This window comes from Hyla sarda, chromosome 2 (genome assembly GCF_029499605.1).
Source record: "Hyla sarda isolate aHylSar1 chromosome 2, aHylSar1.hap1, whole genome shotgun sequence".
In the NCBI taxonomy this organism is placed as follows: domain Eukaryota; kingdom Metazoa; phylum Chordata; class Amphibia; order Anura; family Hylidae; genus Hyla; species Hyla sarda.
In genome coordinates, this window is record NC_079190.1 from 45,445,754 (window position 1) to 45,465,729 (window position 19,976).

General features: G+C 41.9%; 1 protein-coding gene across 3 annotated transcripts in view; it reads right to left on the reverse strand.

The window, feature by feature from the left end:
- Positions 1–19,976, reverse strand: part of LOC130358438 (rho GTPase-activating protein 20-like) — a 123,878-nt gene that overhangs the window by 11,705 nt on the left and 92,197 nt on the right. For all 3 annotated transcript variants that reach the window (XM_056561685.1, XM_056561686.1, XM_056561687.1), the window contains exons 7-10: positions 18,697–18,774; positions 16,493–16,559; positions 10,806–10,985; positions 4,666–4,844 (exon numbers count right to left, since the gene is read on the reverse strand). In XM_056561685.1, coding sequence (XP_056417660.1) covers positions 4,666–4,844; positions 10,806–10,985; positions 16,493–16,559; positions 18,697–18,774 — 504 coding nt within the window. The remainder of the gene's footprint in view (positions 1–4,665; positions 4,845–10,805; positions 10,986–16,492; positions 16,560–18,696; positions 18,775–19,976) is intronic.

Consider the following 19,976-nt stretch of genomic DNA (forward strand, 5'->3'; position numbering starts at 1 on the left):
AAAACACTTTTTCCCATATATTAAAATTAAAATGCACTTTATTAATAGGCACACCAATTGCAATTAAAATTCCGGTGCATAAACTCCCTGTAATCTGTATTATGATCTTTGTACCGTACTGGTCACATTTATTACGTATCCACATGCACTGCAGTTGCTATGTGGTTAAAGAGTAGAGGAGATGTGCACTGATATTAAAACACTAAACCTCGGCCCTCCTCGACATGTTTTGCTGTAGATACAGCTTTGTCAAGAGGTAACAGGGAAAGAGGTAATCACAATTGGTGTGCCTATTAATAAAGTGCATTTTAATTTTAATATATGGGAAAAAGGGTTTTGTTGGACCACCAAGGTGGTCTATAGGTGATTAGTTTATATTGACCCACCATATATTGGTCCTTTAGGTGAATACTCAAAGAGAACTTGTGATCACTTTCATGCTGCCTGAACCACAAGTCATCAGGGTGGTCCCGGTGGCTTCTCCCCACCCCACCAGCCTCGATTGACAGGGGCTTTTTCTTGTCCCGCCAATCTTGATATGGAGGGATCTATCAATCCAGCTTGATGGGGTAGGGAGAATCCACTGAAACCACCCTGATGACTCGTGGTTCAGGCAGCATGAAAGTAATGGCAGGTTCCTTTTAAATCCCATGGTGGGTAAAAGGAAGGCAGAGAACTGTAACAGAAAAACCTAGGTCTTACCATCATACATATGTACAGGGTTTAACCCCTCAATGCAAAACGCGCTACAATGTGCTGCCCCTTAATGCATACCACCAAAGAGAAAATAGCTAGTGGCACTCATCTGTTGGTACAACTTGTCCAATCTTTATTGCTTATTCATTAAAAGCTTGCCCAAGGGTATAGGGGTAGTAGTCAGTGCAGGGCTAACTGAGCAGTAGGGGCCTACATTGACCACTTCCCCTATACTCCTGGGAATGCTATTCATGAATAAGCAATAAAGATTGGAAAAGTTTTACTCAGAGGTGAGTGTTTGAAACTACTGTTATGGCTCTGTACTAGCTGTGCACCTCTGCTACATTCTGCTGTGAAAAACTGCTCTCATTTTTTTCCGGCATCCCAAATTGTCTAAAGTATACAATGTTACAGACCAAGCTATTTCTACTAGACTAAGCCCTTAACGCATAGCACCGTACATGTGCAGCATTCTGTCACAGTGACACCGACTCCCAAGCCGATGTCCTCTGTGGCAGGAGACAGCAGCCTTGTATTGTCGGACTCTAGCCGCGACTGTCAGGAGTGGAGCTCCGCTTCGATCCTGATGGTTAACCCTTTAGTTACTGTGGTTAAGCGACAGCAGGATTTTGGAGGGTTCCAGAGGAAGGGCTCTCTCTCGGTCCTCTATCAGCACCCCGCAATGCAATCGCAGGGTGCTGATGGTAGGCATTATGCTTAGCATTGTCTTGCGCGTACCCTAACTTCAATTTCTAGCACCAGAAAGCAAGCTCTTCCTACTGGAGATGGGTCACTTTGCATATTTTGTTTTCCCTAGCATTGCAATCGCATGGCCTGTAAGACTTCATGAACATTTTGGCACTCACCTCAAGGAGAACCTTTAACCCTTTCAGTCTCCTTTGTACAGGACATGTGATATATGATGCTAGTGTCCATCCTTTGGTTGCTGCTCATCTAGTTATGCTGTTGTTTGCATTCAGTTTACTATGGACAAGATGAGGATCTAATGGACAAGATGAGGATCTAATTCCTGACTTCACTTTAAAAAAAAGACCTACCCTGTATAGAATGTCTAACTTCTTAAAGGGGTACTCCACTGCCCCAGCGTTCAGAACATTTAGTTCCAAAAGCTGGGTGCGGGGTAGTGACGTCACGGCCACGCCCCCTCAGTGCAAGTCTATGGGAGGGGGCGTACGCCCCCTCCCATAGACTTGCATTGAGGGGGCGTGGTTAGATGTCACAAGGGGGTTTGGAACTAAATGTTCTGAACGCTGGGGGCAGTGGAGTACCCCTTTAATATAACAAGACAAGTCAAGAGCTCATATATTTTTCTTTAAATTTAAGTTCCTTCATAGTGGTCTTTACATGAGCTAGAAAGCAAAAACCTGGGTGTGTCTAGGTATCTTGGATCCCAGTGACGTATGGTTGGACTTGTCTGTACGTGCTTGGCAGTCAGATGTATAGCGCTATACATTGCCATCGTTTGGTGTTTTATTTAAGGCAATGCTTACATTGTCACGTACAGACAGTGCAGTCATACATCATATGACATTAACGTTCGTGCAATGTATAATCAAAGAATTTTCTGTCTACTCTCTGCCAGTTCCTTAAAGCCACGCCAATGTTTAACTGCTAGGTTTTTCCAGACACGTACAACGCTGCAGAAAATAACGGCAAATTAAGACGAATTTCTCATTTAAAGACGCTTTGCCCAACAAAGTTACCGCCAAATCTGTCCTCTTTGTGTAAAACATATCAATTTGTCTTAAAAGGTGAGAACTGATCTTGAGTGGTTTGCTAGAAATAAAACATGTTTCATGTAGAATGTGATCTTACTGCAGCCCCCTGGCACTGGAGGCCTATAGGCATCTGCCAAGTCATTTGTTACCGGTAATTTGTAGGCCTCATGTATCAAAAACTGTCCCATTGGATAAAGTGTACTTGTTCAAGGGCTTCCCACCAAAAAAGTCTCAAAATGTAGCATACAGGAAAAGAAAAATGTATTTGATCCATTGCGGGTTTTGTAAGTTTGCCCACTGAGTGACAATTTCTAACTAACATAATTTTAATGGTAGGTGTATTTGTACAGTAAGAGACAGAATAACAACAACAACAAAAATCAAGAAATGTCTATTAAACAAGTTATGGATTAATTTGTATTTTACTCAGGTGTCTTTTATACAGGTCATGAGCTGAGATTAGGAGCACTCTCTTAAAGGGGTACTCCGGTGGGAAACTTATTATTATTTTTTTAAATGAACTGGTGCCAGAAAATTAAACAGATATGTAAATTTACTTCTATTAAAAAATCTTAATCCTTGCAGTACTTATTAGCCGCTGAATACTACAGAGTAAATTATTTTCTTTTTGGAACACAGTACTCTCTGCAGACATCACAAGCACAGTGCTCTCTGCTGACATCTCTGTCCATTTTAGGAACTGTCCAGAGCAGTATATGTTTTCTATGGGGATTTTCTCCTACTCTGGATAGTTCTTAAAATGGACAGAGGCATTAGCAGAGAGCACTGTGGTCATGATGTCAGCAGAGAGCTCTGTGTTCCAAAAAGAAAAGAATTTCCTCTGTAGTATTCAGCAGCTAATAAGTACTGGAAGGATTAAGATTTTTAAATAGAAGTAATTTACAAATCTTTTTAACTTTTTGGCAACAGGTGATTTAAAAAGAAAAAAAATTCCATCGGAGTACCCCTTTAAAGGGAATGAGTCAGATGTTCATTGGCAATTTTCAGACGGCCTGCACATGTGCTTTCTTGAGCAGGGGGACCTTGCCAGCAGTGTAGGATTTCAGTCTTTCATGGCATAGTGCGTTACAAATTGTTTCCTTAGTGACTATGGTCTCAGCTGCCTTAAAATCATTGACCAGATCACCCGGTGTAGTTCTGGGCTGATTCCTCACCATTCTCATGATCATTGAAACTACACGAGGCGAGTTCTTACATGAAGTCCCCGACCGAGGGAGATGATGGTTATTTGTGTTTCTTCCATTTGTGAATAATCGCACCAACTGTTGTAAAGCTGCTCGGCGATGGTCTTGTAGCCCATTCCAGCCTTGTGTAGGTCTACAATCTTATCCCTGACATCCTTGAACAGTTCTTCGGCCATGGTGGAGGGTTTGGAATCTGACTGATTTCTTCTCTGGATCCCATGTGTCTTTTATACAGGTAACAAACTGAGATTAGGATCACTTGCTTTAAGAGTGCTCCTAATCTCAGCTCATTACCTTTATAAAAAGACACCTGGGAGCCAGAAATCTTACTGATTGATAAGGGAACAAATACTTATTAAAAACTAAATTCATAACCCATTTGAAATGGCATTTTTGTTGTTGTTGCTATGTGTCTCACTGTTCAAATAAACGGATCATTAAAATTATAAACTGATAATGTTTTGTCTGTAGGGCAATTATACAAAATCAGGAGGGGGATCAAATACTTTTTTCCTTCACTGTTTGCTTGTTTTGCACAATAATTTTTTAATAGGTAGGCTGGGCTTATGGGGAGGGGTGTGGCCTCTTGCAGCCCCAAAGACAGTTTACCTGCAGCTGTCACTGGGGCTGCAATCAGGCTAAATTACGGGCAGACCATGGAGTAGGCCCGTAATTTAGCTTGACCCCGTGAACAGTACCACCTGTATCACCCACGGTGGCCTTACATGCAGTCATAGTTATTTGTTGCACTGAAAGGCGTATGGCCACCTACGTTTTTGTAAGGACATTGGGGGACATTTATCATGGTCTTTACCCTAACTTTAATCCCAGCCGCGACAAATACACTACAAAGAAGACAGTAAAAAAACGTGTACATCACACACACCATGATAAATTCCCCCGATCGTGATTTATAAGGCAGATGCATGCTTAGTAAAGCAACATCTTTAGTTATTTATGCAGCTGATGCCTTTCCAGGTTATGTTGACTCTAAAAAAAAAATTGGATTCGGAAATTGCGCTCACCATGACAGCTTTGGGCAGGTTGTCATTCTCACATATGGCTGGCAAGGAAAGACCAAAGAGCTTTCCAGGAGTCGAAGAGGTTGGAGAAAGAGGGATATTATCCAGCAGAGAGTTCGAACCGCGCCAGAAGGTCCAGTTTATGATAGAGAGCTTCCTTTTAAAGGGCTTCTGGCTCGGATCTACAGAGGGGAAAAAAAAAGGAAAAAGTTTTTATGGAAGAAGCTTTACCAAAGTTTTTTATTTATTTTTTTGCTCCTGGCTGGTGATCACATTTGTATATACAGCAACAATTCCTCCCTTTGTTTGTTGTGTCCAGGGGGATCCTCTGATGACATGATGCGTTCCAGAGACCCTACGCTGATACGGACCATGGCTGCATACAATATCATGGAAGATTGTATCATAACACAACGCTTTCCAAAAGTCTGATAGATGACATGACTGGAGAGATGGGGAAGGACACATTGGGAGCAGATGACACATGAGATAACTAGCTCTCGCGTTTTGCCTCTGAGTACCCCCAGCACAATGGAGTGGACCTCCAGCTGTTGCAAAACTACTCCCAGCATGCCTGAGATAAGAATAGGACTTATCAGCACTGCAATAACTAGAAAAAAATTGATATTGTAAAAACATTAAAGGGGTTTCCTGACATTATTATGGTCTATTCTTAGTTTGGGTAATCAATATCTGATCAGTGGGGTGTGTGGGATGCCAATCATATCTGATCAGTGGGGGGCTAATCACATCTGATCAGTGGGATGCTTCTCATATCTGATCATTGGGGTGCCAATCAGTGGGAAGCCGATCGTATCTGATCAGTGGGGGGCCGATCATATCTGATCATTGAGGTGCCGATTAGCGGGTGCTGATCATATCTGATCAGTGGGGTGCTGATTAGTGGGGTGCCGATCATATCTGATCAGTTGGGTTCTGATCATATCTGATCAGTGAGGTGCCGATCAGTGAAGTGTCAATCATATCTGAGTGGGGCGCTGATCAGTGGGGTGCTGATCATATCTGATCAGTGGGGTGCTGATCAGTGAAGTGCCAATCATATCTGATCAGTGGGGTGCTGATCAGTGAAGTGCCAATCATATCTAATCAGTGGGGTGCTGATCAGTGAAGTGCCAATCATATCTGATCAGTGGGGTGCAGATCATCTGTTTCTTAGAGCCACAGTACCCCAAACACAGAGTGAACAGATCCAAACGCAGACAGCTCCTATCATTCTATAGGGACTGTGCTGGGTTACTGCAGTTCAGCTTGCATCTATTTAAAGGGGAAATCCGGTAGAAACAAGTGGAAAACTTGTTTTCAAATCAAGGTTTTCAAATCATCTGGTGCCAGAAAGTTAAACAGATTTGTAAATGACTTCGGTTTCAAAATATGAAGCCTTCCAGTACTTATTAGCTGCTGTATACTACAGAGAAATTAGTGAAGTTCTATCCAGTCTCACTACAGTGCTCTCTGCTGACACCTCTGTCCGTGTCAGGAACTGTCCAGATTAGAAGCAAATCCCCATAGAAAACCTCTCCTGCTCTGGACAGTTCCTGATATGGACAGAGGTGTCAGCAGAGAGCACTGTGGTCAGACTGGAAAGAGCTTCACACATTTCTCTGTAGTATATCTATATTATATAGCAGCCGATAAATACTGGAAGGGTTAAGATTTTAAAATAGAAGTAATTTACAAATCTTTTTAACTTTCTGGTACCAGTTGATTTGAGTTCCCCTTTAATAGGATATGCACTGCAGTAACCCAACACAGCCACTACAAAGTAAATGGTGCTGTCTGCATCCGGCTCTGTTAACTGTGTTGCAAACACCATGGGGGAGATTTATCAAAACCTGTGCAAAGGAAAAGTTGCCCAGTTGCCCATAGCAACCAATCAGATCGCTTCTTTCATTTTGCAGAGGCCTTGTTCAAAATGAAAGACGCGATCTGATTGGTTGCTATGGGCAACTTTTCCTATGGACTGGTTTTGATAAATCTCCCCCCATAGCTCTGGCAAACAGCTGATCAGTTGAGTTACCAGGTGTTGGTCCTAACCAATCATCAGATATTGATGACCTATCCTAGGTATAGGCCATCAATTTAAAAAAGAAGGAAGACCCCTTTAATACTCATGTGTTTTACTCTATGGCAGTGTCATTTTAATTATCTTGTTTTTTTTTTTTGGGGGGGGGGGTTCAGCCAAAACTGCATCGCTAAATTAGCTCCTAAATCAGAGATCCCCAACCCAGTCCTCAAGGTCCTTAACAGTCCAAGAATTGAACCTCTCCCTGTTTTATTCCAATTGAGCCACTAAAAAAAAAACGGAATGTTGGTGGTCTTAAATGAGTTGGCTGGGGACCACTGTCCTAGATGGTTATTGGTCAGAGCTGGGGAAAGGTGGGGGGGGGAGTAGCAAATGGCTGCCTAGATCATTGGGTAGGGGGAACACCTGCTCTAGGCTTTAGGAGATCTTGTTCCATTCTTTCACATAAAGAAACACATTTGATTCTGGTACAGCTAGGTGACAACCCATGTGCTGTAATGGCAGCCATATTGGTAGTCACCCAAAAATAGAAGTCTGGAAAAACCACGTCTCCAAATACAGCACCACACATGACCATTGGTTGCATTAAAGGCATACTCCACTGCAAAATGTTCCGAACGCTGGGTGCGAGCTGCAGGGGTCGTGACATCAGGGCCACAACACACTTACATTGAGGGGGCGTGACCATGACATCACAAGAGGCGTGGCCGTGACGTCCCGACTCCCGCAACCCGCACTCAGCGCTCGGAACAAAATGTGGGGCAGTGGAGTACCCCTTTAAGTAATTTAAATGGGGCTTAAGGGTAACACCACCTATAATCTACATACACGTACAGCCCCTTTTTTGAGAGAAAATATCCATGTTTTTCTTACTCTATACAATAATTTTATTTTCGTGGAAATTCCATATAACCACATGACTGTATGTCTTCACCTTATTGTCAGTAATACTGGATGTCTAGTTCTTTCCAAGACGGACAATAAAAACTAGCGCTGCTGACAAGTAAATGCCTGGTCCTACGAGAGCACTTAGCCAACATATGTGTAAAATAATCATCACTCTTCTGGATCTAAGAAAACAGCCCCACCAAAGAAATGCTGGCCCTGACCGGCCCAGTATATTGTTACAGCCAGGCCTTATGCTGGGAGGAAAATACTACCGGATTTCTTTAACCCCTCTCGCCGGCCAAGGGTTTTCAAGCAACTTCTATTTTCACTAAACAGAACGGTCTCAGGTTGCACATTCCCATTTACAATGACAGCGCTGGAGCCATATGTAACTGATAAAGAATTCAGGGCCCTGGGTGTGACAGCTCCGATATGACTTATAACAATCGCTGCCTGTTTCTTTTATTATTCTATATATTTCAGGCTTGGATCTGCAGCGCTTCCCCCTGGGACTGGGTGGAAAGACTTAGCTGAAGACTTTAACTTATAAAAATATTTCTCTACATAACCCTTTAGTAACCCTTTGACTTCTCAACAGTACAGGGTGCAAACGCCATTTTGGATTTAGAAGTTTGCAAAGTGAATATAATAGAGATAGAATATATATATATATATATATATATATATATATATAAACAAACATATATATATATATATATACACATATGTATATATACATACATATATATATATATATATATATATATATATACATACACACACATATATATACATACATATATATATATATACACATACACACACATATATATACATACATATATATATATATATATATATATATATTTTAAAAAAATCATGCATATTTTATTTTTTGCATACCAGATTGGGCCTCTTTTACATTGCTGTCGAGCTCCGTTATGTGGAGGTTTATCCGCAATTCGGTCGGGTTTAGTGGAGAAAAAAATGTGCATGCAGAATTTTTTTTCTCCGGTAAACTATCGAATCTCCGTCGGACCCCATTTATGAGAATAAAGTTTGTCAGGACCCTGCTGTGTCCGTTGCGCTCTGATCCGTTTTAGAGAAAATGCAAGAAAAAAATAAAAGCTGAACAGACCTTGAACGGGACAGATGCAAACGACAATGTGAACTAAGGGTAATTTTCTAGGAATCTAGTCGGGCATGCTGGGAGTTGTTGTTTTGCAACAGCTGGAGGCACCCTGGTTGGGAAACACTGCTCTAGGATTTGTTTCTCTGAGGTCAATTTCTCCAACATTATTTTAAAGACAGGGTTCAGCCTGAGGAATTTCCAAAGGTAATGTTGCTTAGAAATTACTCTTGAAAATTCTGGTGCAGCAGAATACCATCAGGCCATGTCCACACAGCGATAAATGTGTGGAATGTTCGCCCGGAAAACATGGGAAGACATTCTGCCCATTTGCATGTCCCACCGGCACTAGGAGCGACGGCAATGCATTTCCGAGCAGAATCCACAGAAACAATAAACATGTTCATTGTTTCTGCGGAGGCTGAAACTGGATTTCTGCAGCAGAAACATCTGCTGCAGAAATTCGGCTGTGTGCTCGGTGCAGCAATATCCTATTGAAATTAATGGGACTCTGCTGGAGTAGAATTCACAAACAGAATATTTCCGCACAATTCTCCTCAGAAATTCTGCAGTGTAAAAAAAACCTTAATGTCATTCCTTCGGTGGCATCCACACGTAACGGCATCTTTGGGGATGGCAATGAACATGAGGTCCTGGCACCAACTAATTCTCCAAACGGAATATTTCTGGCCAGAGAATCCTCAATGTCACTGAGACATGAGACATGTCAAAGATTTTGTCAGGTTGTTGTCTGAGTGTTCACACCCCCACCGATCTCTAACTTGGCTGACTTCTTCTCTCCCTGACTCCCTCCATGCAGGAGATGAGCTCTATAGGAATGACCTGTGTGCGACAATGGGCTTTACAGATCAATCTCCATAAAAGCTTCTTACCTGCCGCTATTGGCCCCTGCCGGATCCTGGCACTTTAACCATTCCACCCACACACTACAGCTTGGTTTATTTTAGGCAAACATTCTGACGGTGGAGGATTTGTTACGTATAAATGTATTTTTTGTCAGCAGCTGTCCGGGCATGCTGGGAGTTGTAGTTTTGCAACATCTGGAAGGGCCACAGTTTAGAGACCGCTGCCCTAGTACATATAAATCCCTAATACCGTGGTCTCCATCCTGCAGCTGGGAGTTAGGCCCCTTTGACACAGCAGAATTTCCATTTCGCAGACGGCGGCAGAACAAGCCGGAGCAAGTACTGCCGGAAATGTGCGGAATCCATACTCCATAGACGGCAATGCAAAAATCTGTGACTTGTAACCTTATGCAAAAAGTCAGCAGCTTTATAACCCGTTACACAAAAATCGGTGACTTTAAGGCCACAGTACAAAATATATTCAACTGTTTACCCAGCTGTGGCTGTGACTTTTAACCCATTCTGTGACTTTTAACCCACTATGCAAAAAATTTCAACTTTTTCTTTTCTTTTAAAGTCGGCCTTCATAAACCACGAGACAAAAAGTGTCCGAGAAAGCCACTTTTCACAAATCACTTTCGATCTAGAGCTGCTGAAAAGTTGCAATTTTTTGAGTCGTTGCCCAAAATTCTGCAACTTTTCTATACCAAAATTTTAAAAACAAAGGCTTCAAACCAGTCTTTTCCAAACAGGGTACCTCCAGCTGTTGCAAAACTACAACTCCCAGCATGCCCAGACAGCTGAGTTGTAGTTTTGCAACAGCTGGAGGCACACTGTTTGGAAAAGACTGCTCTAAACCTACTGATAAATTCCCCCTAATAGTATTACTTTGGACTACAGCGGACAAACTTAGCTCTGCTGCATCTTACAAGCTCATCACCGATTCCCCCGTGTACAGGACATGTATCTATTTCACCACAACTCCAAAATCGCATTTGATTTTTTTTGATTTTTTTCAAAAATCTCCGTTGTAGTAATTGAAAACCGCCCAAGAGGACGGTTTCCTGAAAATGTTACTTTGCTCGATACGTGTAAACAAGCCGCAAATTCTAGGAAACATACCTCAGGCGAGTGGAATGTGCGCTCATAGCCTCTCATTATGTCAGCCCACAGTAATAACAGACTGAATGAGCCCTCTGTTAGGTGGAGCACTCACCGGCGAGCTGCTGACATATGGCCAGGCGGCTGGGCTTCAGGATGAACTGACACTGCATCTCCCGGGGCAGCTGCTCCATCACGAAAGGCCCCTCCAGGTTTATAGAGTCTTTCGCCCCCTGGAGTTGGAGCAAAGCATCACGAATATGACTCATTTTAATCCCATACGGATATTCGTGTCCTGAGGGAGGATAGAAAAGAAGTGAAATTTAAGTAAAGGATATGACAGAAACGCGTTTCACATTCCAGCATCACTAGGACTTGACAGGTGGCAGTGCTTACTTTTTAATTTTCTTTTCTGAAGACTTTTCAGTTTGGATTTTTTTGTATGTGGTTATAGGAATTTGTTCATTCTATGCTAGAAATAGTGAGATTTTTGGATCACCAGATGCTGGATTAAAGGGGTTATTTAGGGATATAATGACAGAGGTAATTTGTTCCAAAAAACAGTGCCACTCCTGTCCTCAGGTTGTATGTGGGATTACAACTTGGCTCCATTAAAAGGGGTATTCCGTTGAAATAAAAAAAACATTTCATTTCAATTGGCTCCAAAAATGTAAACAGATTTGTAACTTACTTCTATTAAAAAATCTCAAACCTACCAGTACTTATCAGCTGCTGAAGTTGAGTTGTTATTTTCTGTCTGACCACAGTGCTCTCTGCTGACACCTCTGTCTGTCTCAGGAACAGTCCAGAGCAGGATAGGTTTGCTATGGGGATTTGCTCTTACTCTGGAAAGTTCCTGAGACAGACAGAGGTATCAGCAGAGAGCACTGTTGTCAGACAGAAAAGAACAACTCAACTTCAGCAGCTGATAAGTACTGATAAGCAGCTGATTAGATGTTTTAACAGAAGTAATTTACAAATCTGTTTAACGTTCTGGAGCCAGTTGATATTAAAACAAAAATGTTTTTTTTTTTCACCGACATGCCCCTTTAACTTCAATGGGACTGAGCTGCAATACCACACACAGCCTGAGGACAGGGGTGGTGCTGCTTTTGGAAGAAAATAGCTCTGTTTTTCTATCCTTGGATAGAAAACCCCTTTAAGGTCTCGTTTACACTGTAGAATTTCTGAGCAAAATCTGGAGGAAAAATTCTGCTCGACCATTCCATTGCAGCAGAGTCTCGTTTTTAATGGGATTCTGCTGCACTGTGCACACGAGAGAATTTCAGTGGTGAAAAACATCTGCCTTGAAAGTTTCAATTTCAGCCTCTGCAGAAAGAATAGATTTTCAATTGTTTCTGCGGAATCTGCTCAGAAATGCATTGCTGTCTATGGACTTGGCTCATTTCCAAGCGGTCCCATCACCAGCATTTTCTGCTGGATCCTGCATGTGTTCTGGGCGGACATTCTGCCATATGAACATAGCCTTAAATGGCCACTGTCAGATCCAAAAACTTTTGATATGTTGTTACTGATGAAAATTAAAAACTTTTGTAATATGGATGTTTACAATTTTTGGAATATTTAAAAGGAGTTGGATTGGTTTATGAGGGATGGCGGTGGCCACTGGGGAGTGGGGTGGGGAAATGTAAGGTCAGGGTTAGTAGTTGTGGCGGTGGTTGTGGCGCCTGTGATCCGGCTGAGAATTCTGATTTTTCTTCACCCCAACACCAGCGCCCTAAGGCAGCTGCCTTAGGCTTGCACCAGCCTTGACTCTACAGAATGTGTCAGTGTTTGCCAACAAAGGTGCCTCCAGCTGTTGAAAAACTACAACTTCCAGCATCCAGCATACCCGGCCTGCTGGAGGTTATAGTTTTGCCATAGCCGGAGGCAAATATTATAAACACTGTTCTAATATGTGGAAAACAAGAATTGAAATATATCAATATATGTGTGAAAATACACCGCCCAAAAAAGAAAAAAAAAAAAAAAAAAAAAAGGAACACAAACATCACAATGTAACTCCAAGTCAATGACACTTTTGTGAAATCACACTGTCCACTCAGGAAGAAACACTGATTGACAATCAATTTCACATGCTGTTGTGCAAATGGTGAAAATGATAGGCAATTAACAAGACACCCCCAATAAAGGAGTGGTTCTGCAGGTGGTGACCACAGACCACTTCTCAGTTCCTATGCTTCCTATGCTTTTTAAAGTTAACGCGGGGCCGCAGAAAGGTAACCGGGACATCCTTGTGTCCCGAAAAGATCTTTCGGGACACAGGGATGTCCCGGTTTGACCCGCCCAGCAAACTATGGCCGCGTGCCCACAGAGGGGGCTCGGCGTGCCACCTGTGGCACGCTTGCCATAGGTTAGTCATCACTGGTCTAGATTTTCCACCTCATCAGGAGCATGCCCAGGCGTTGTAGGAAGGTCATACAGACACGTGGAGGCCACACACACAACTGAGCCTCATTTTGACTTGTTTTAAGGACATTACATAAAGTTGGATCAGCCTGTAGTGAGGTTTTCCACTTTGATTTTGAGTGTGACTCCATATCCAGACCTCCATGGGTTGATAAATTTGATTTCCATTGATTAGTTTTTGTGTGATTTTGTTGTCAGCACATTCAACTAATGTAAAGACGAAGGGTAGGCAGCACAACCACGGTATGAATGCCAGCAGTATCTAACCTATCTAACTACCTACCTACATACTTGCTTACCTAACTACCTAGCAACATACCTGGCTGCATAACTGTGGTGATGGTGTGATGAGGGCAGATGTTGTTACCCTAGGGGCAGATGGCATTAATCCCTTGTATTCCTGATGCCAGCGTGTGGTTAACCTCTGCACCACCCGAGGTATGGCCGCTGGATCCTGGGCTAGGCGTGGTGCAAATAATGACTTCAATGCCAAGTTATGGAACAACGGCAGCTTTACTGAGGCAGACAGATGGAATAGTCTTTACAGCTCAGGACCAAGGAGGTGACCAGTGACTTTAGAGACTTGGGGGCTCGCTGGTACTTGTAGTGGACTTGGATAGAATGCTGCAGACCCACGCTGAATTTAGACAGACTTGACTAGGACTGACTAGACTTCACCCCTTGTGCATCTTACAAGGCTTTGACGTTCACCTGTAGGGCTCTTGGTGATGGAAGCATGACTGTATGACTAGTCCTTGGGTCTCCTCAGGACACCAGACTCTCTGGTCTTGACTGTTCCTCAGCATGCTCTAAACTGCTCTGAGCTGGCTAGCTCCTCCCTTGGTTTATAAGGGAGTGTTTTAGAGGGGTCGATCCACTGCTGAGGTGGCCGGAGGGCTTACCTCTCCTTCCATGCTGGCTGCGGCTCTGACAATGATAAAGCCTGGCAGGACCAGACTTTATCAATCGAGCGCAGAGCACACAGATCAATGTGGTTCTATGGAACCACATTGATCTATATGAGGAATCTAATGTTTCCTCCTAAAAGTCCCCTAAGGGGACTAAAAGTGTAAAAGAAAAACGTTTTAAAAAGTTTAAAAACACACACATTAACCCCTTCCTTATCAAAAGCTTAAATCACCCCCCTTTTCCCAAATTCCATATAAAAAATATATAAACATAATAAATATCAACATATGTGGTATTGCCGTGTGCGTAAATGTCCAAACTATAAAAATATAAGGTTAATTAAACTGCATGGTCAATGGCGCACACGTAAAAAAAATTCCAAAACTACGTATTTTTGGTCACTTTTAGAGATGAGCGAACGTACAGTAAATTCGATTCAGTTCAGCTTTCAGGTGCTCCCGTGGGCTGTAAAAGGTGGATACAGTCCTAGGAGACTCTTTCCTAGGAATGTATCCTCCTTTTCCAGCCCACCGGAGCACCTGAAGGCTGAACTAATTTACGCAGGATAAGACATCAACTGCCGAGCTGAGAAGTTTGTGACGAATCGAATTTACTGTAAGTTCGCTCATCTCTAGTCACTTTGTATACCTTAAATAAATGTATAAAAAGTGATCAAAAAGTCCATTCAAAACAATCATGGTACCGATAAAAACTTCAGCTCACGGTGCAAAAAATGAACCCGTATACCGAAAAAAAAAAGTTATAGGGGTCAGAAGAGGACAATTTTAAACATACACATTTTGGTGCATGTAGTTATAATTTTTTTAAGTAATAAAATAAAGAAAACCTATATAAATTGGGTATCATTGTAACCGTATGGACCTACAGAATAAAAGTATGGTGTAATTTTTACTGAAAAAAGCACTGCGTAGAATCGGATGCCCCCAAAAGTTACAAAATGGTGTTTTGTTTCCAATTAAGCCCCGCAAATGTTTTTTTTCTGGGTTCGCCCTAAATTTTGTGGTGAAATGATTGATGTCATTACAAAGTAAAATCGATGGCGCAAAAAATAACCCCAGATATGAGTCTGTAGGTGCAAAATTGAAAGCGTTATGATTTTTAGAAGGTGATGAGGAAAAAATGAAAGTGCAAAAACGGAAAAACCCTGTGTCCTTAAGGGGTTAAGCAACATTTAGCGCCATGTCCATCTATTTTGGGCAGCTCCATAGCTTGCAGGTATGGGATCCTAGGTTCAAATCCCACCAAGGGCAACATCTGCAAGGAGTTCGTATATTCTCCCCACTACAGGGACCAATATAAGGGATGATAAGCTCTGTACAGCACTGCAGAATGTGTTGGTGCTTTATAAATTTGTTGTTATTGGTTGCAGTTAGAGATGAGCGAACTTACAGTAAATTCGATTGATGATTTATCCTGCATAAATTAGTTCAGCTTTCAGGTGCTCCGGTGGGCTGGAAAAGGTGGATACATTCCTAGGAAAGAGTCTCCTAGGACTGTATCCACCTTTACCAGCCCATGGGAGCATCTGAAACCTGAACTCATTTATGAAGGATAAGTCATCAACTTCCGAGCTGAGAAGTTCGTGACGAATCGAATTTACTGTAAGTTCGCTCATCTCTAGTTGCAGTTGTTGTTTGCTATTATTATTCTAATTATTATTATTGATAATATTAATATTATTTTTAACCACATTATTATTATTATTATTGTTGTTAATAATAATAATTAATAATAATAACAACAACAATAATAATAATTAATAACAATAATAATAATATATTATAAATATTACATTATTATTTACTATTATTTTAAGCATCATGCTGTTTACGATTCTAGCCTATTTTGTTTTTTTTTTGTTTTTTGTTTTTGGCATATTCCAAATTAGACAACCGTTGATAAAAAGTTGTGATCATTTTCCAATTTTTTTTTATGCCATTTATACAAAAAAATATGTATAAAACTGGAGTCAAATGCTTTATAAATGCGGGTCATTGACAAAAGCAGTGTTTTCCAACCAGGGTGCCTCCAGCTGTTGCAAAACTACAACTCCCAGCATGCCCGGACAGCCTTCGGCTGTCCGGGCATGCTGGGAGTTGTAGTTTTGCACACTGGGCTAATGTTTAGTGAGCAATTAGTTAATGACCAACCACCATAGTAGGAAATCAATAGCTTCCTCCACCTTTGTGAAAGTTCTACAGCTTCAGAATACTTGGTCGATGACTTGAGGCACCTTCTACGGCATGATATCCTTGAAGGGAGAACTCGAAATCTCTGACCCAATAAATCAATGGCTATTAACAATGGCAGCTCCCCGGCCCATAATGATAGCGGAGAACCTGCCATTAATGCATTCCTGTCATATTACCGCACGGTTGATTTTCTGACTGTGTCCATTTAGGAGCTTAAGCTAAAGCATTATTTGACATTCCTTGAGCGTACCAATAAGAGGATAAGGCGCATCATCTTTGCCCGAGGTGACCCACAACTGGTAATCTGTCTCTGAGCCCTGCGGAGAAAAAAAACACAGGATGAGTCGAGTAATATTCATTGTCCTTAGGCCGTATTACAACACGTGGACGGCGAAGAAACCCATCATGGGCTGGTGACATCAGAGACGCCGTAATCCTGTCAGGGTTATGAAAACAAACACTGGGAGGGGTTGGTGGGGGACAAAATGTATCATCGGTAACATGGTTCACATTACATTATGCTGCGTATCCCAAACCGGCCTAACCCCCCTTTCTTATGTGTCCGGATGTACAAAAGGGGCAATGGTCTGAATAATGCGCCAAACACTTCTTCCCTTACCATCAGCACTTGTTCTTTCTTTTTGCTTGATTCTTTATTAAAAAGGACCCATGGCCAACCCACTAAAAAATGAGAATAAAAGGTTTAGGATAGGCGTGAAACGTGTCCCTGAATGATTGTATACAGAAGCATTAAAGAAGACCTGTGACCAAACCCCCAAAATTGAGATTTTAGTATCATTAAAAAGCCTGGGGTACCCTGACAACCAATCTTTTTACAGTTTCTTGATTCGACCTTCCGTTCTTTAGAAGGAGGGTTTATAGTTAGTTACACAATTCAGGAAATGAGTCAGATGAAAGGGAACTTAATTTTATAAATGGGAGTGATTATGAGGTGATGGGCGGGATTGTACAGTCAGGGGGGTGTAAATGTTGTAAATAAAGGGGCATGTATGCCTAAATTACACCCCCTAACTGTATAATCCCACTGATCACCTGCTGTCACTCCATTTATTAAAATTAAGTTTTGCCCATCTGACTGATTCCCTCAATTGACAGACAAACTATAGAGCCTCATATCTTGAGAACGGGAGGGCTTATCAAGAAACTGTTAGAACCCCTAAGATAATTCATGACAACAAAATCTCCATGTGGGGGATTGCTCACAGGACTTCTTTAAAGGGGTACTCCAGTGGAAAAATATTTTTTTTAAATCAACTGATGCCTGAAAGTTAAACAGTTCTTTTCTGTCTGACCACAGTGCTCTCTGCTGACACCTCTGTCTGTGTCAGGAACTGTCCAGAGTAGGAGAGGTTTGCTATGGGGATTTGCTTGTACTCTGAACAGTTCCTGACTTGCTCAGAGGTGTCAGCAGAGAGCACTGTGGTTAGACTGGAAAGGACTCCAGAAAGAAATACAATTTCCTGTGGAGCATAGAGCAGCTGATAAGTACTGGAAGGATTAAGATTTTTTAAATAGAAGTGATTTACAAATCTGTTTAACTTTCTGGCACAAGTTGATTTGAAAAAAAAAATGCTTTCCACCAGAGTACCCCTTTAATACTTTAATAGGCACTGTCAGAATCATGGCTTATAAAGAAGACCACTAGGGGTCCCCATAGAATCCAGAACATTGTCCTGTCCAGCTGCAGCATCATCTTTGTCCCAGCTGAAGCACAGGCTGGCACAAAGTCCAGGAAGTAAGGGGCGGGACTAGCACTCCTCTGTGCTCACTCCTGTCCTATCAGACTGCAGCATAAAAACAGAAAGGAGGAGGTTAGAGAGCAGTCTGCAGTGATTGGATGAAGAGACCCAGCACAGCAGTCTCAGAAAGGAAGTGAATGCATGGTGAGTGAGGGCGGGCTTAGTGCTTGTCTCGGACACGCCTCTTCCTGAGCAGTATATGTCAGAAATTTGAATTTGTGAGCCAAATACAGAAGTTAGACACAAAGTATGAACTAGTGAGTAACAGATATTAGTATTATTTTTTTCTGTGATATGACGGCTACGGTATGAATATGCATTCATTCAGGACACAATTCACTCCCATCCTAAACCTTTTATCTAGTTGAAAATGGTTTGGGTCAGGCAAAAACATGTCCGTAACGACTGTATACAGAAGCATTGATAAAACAAAGAAAGCAAAATGAAAGAGCAAGTGTCGGGATTACCTTCTGTATGCACCGAGGGGCTTCGGTTTTCTCCTAGTCTACCATTGCAGCATTACACTGAGATGTTACATTTTACATATACAGTATATTAGAGTCTGAGCCAAACGCTGTCCGAGCATGCTGAGAGTTGTAGTTTTGCAACATCTGTCGGTCCACAATTTGGAGACCACTGTCATGTAAAACATAGCACAAATATAAAGGGTCAATGACACTGGCCAGGCTCTTACCTCCACACCAAATTGCTGCAAGGCCACTTTAATGACATCGATCACGGTCTCTTCGTTGGTCACGGTCAGAGTTTTTGACTACAAAAAAAATAGTAGGCGACGTTATAAACATGTTCATTAATTGATTCGAACTGGTGGGCCTCCAGCCGCTGCAAACCTACAACTCCCAGCATGCCCGGACAGCCTTTGGCTGTCCGGGCATGCTGGGAGTTGTAGGTTTGCAACAGCTGGAGGCGCACTGGTTGGGAAACACTTGTAGAAATTGTATGCAGGAAGAACCTAAACTCCCTCTAATGGTGGCTGCAAAGTCTACAGAATGTTGTCTTTGTAAAACTACATCAATACACATGATTTGGTGCAGGGGTGCACATACACCAGGGAACTGCTGACCGAGGGGCGGGGTACTCCCGTGGAAAACTTTTTTTTTTTAAATCAACTGGTGCCAGAAAGTTAAACAGATTTGTAAATTGCTTCTATTAAAAAATCTTAAACCTTCCAGTACTTTCTATGGGCTGTATACTACAGAGGAAATGCTTTTCTTTTTGGATTTCTCCGATGTCATGACCACAGTGCTCTCTGCTGGCCTCTGCTGTCCAATTTAGGAACTGTCAAGATCAGCATATGTTTGCTATGGGGATTTTCTCCTGCTCTGGACAGTTCCAAAAATGGACAGCAGAGGTCAACAGAGAACACTGTGGTCGTGACATCAGAGAAATCCAAAAAGAAAAGCATTTCTTTTGTAGTATATAGCCCCTAAAAAGTACTGGAAGGATTAAGATTTTTTTTAATAGAAGTAATTTACAAATCTGTTTAACCTTCTGGCACCAGTTGATTTAAAAAAAAAAAGTTTTCCACGGGAGTACCCCTTTAAGCTTTTATGTTACATAAGAAGACATCAGTTTTATAACTGGGACATGGTAGAGAGGAGCACTGGGGCTCATGAGCTTCAAATTACACCTCTGAATTACTCCATATACGTCTCGCCTTTGTGTTCCCTCATGTATTACTTTAAAGGGGTGCTTTAAAGGGGTGCTTTGGTGACAAGACCAGAGACTATTGATAGTATTCAATATATTGGGCAGACTAAATGGGGCGAATGGTTTTTATCTGCCAAGACATTCTGTGTTTCTATGTAAACCTCCATACGACCCTTTGTTCTTCGGATTGGCACTACATGGGGTCATTGAGATGAAGCAACTATATTCTCTAGCTTAGACAGAAGACACAATGGCGGTCATTGGTTACCAGGCACAGTACCAGACTTCTGGAAGTAAACGTGA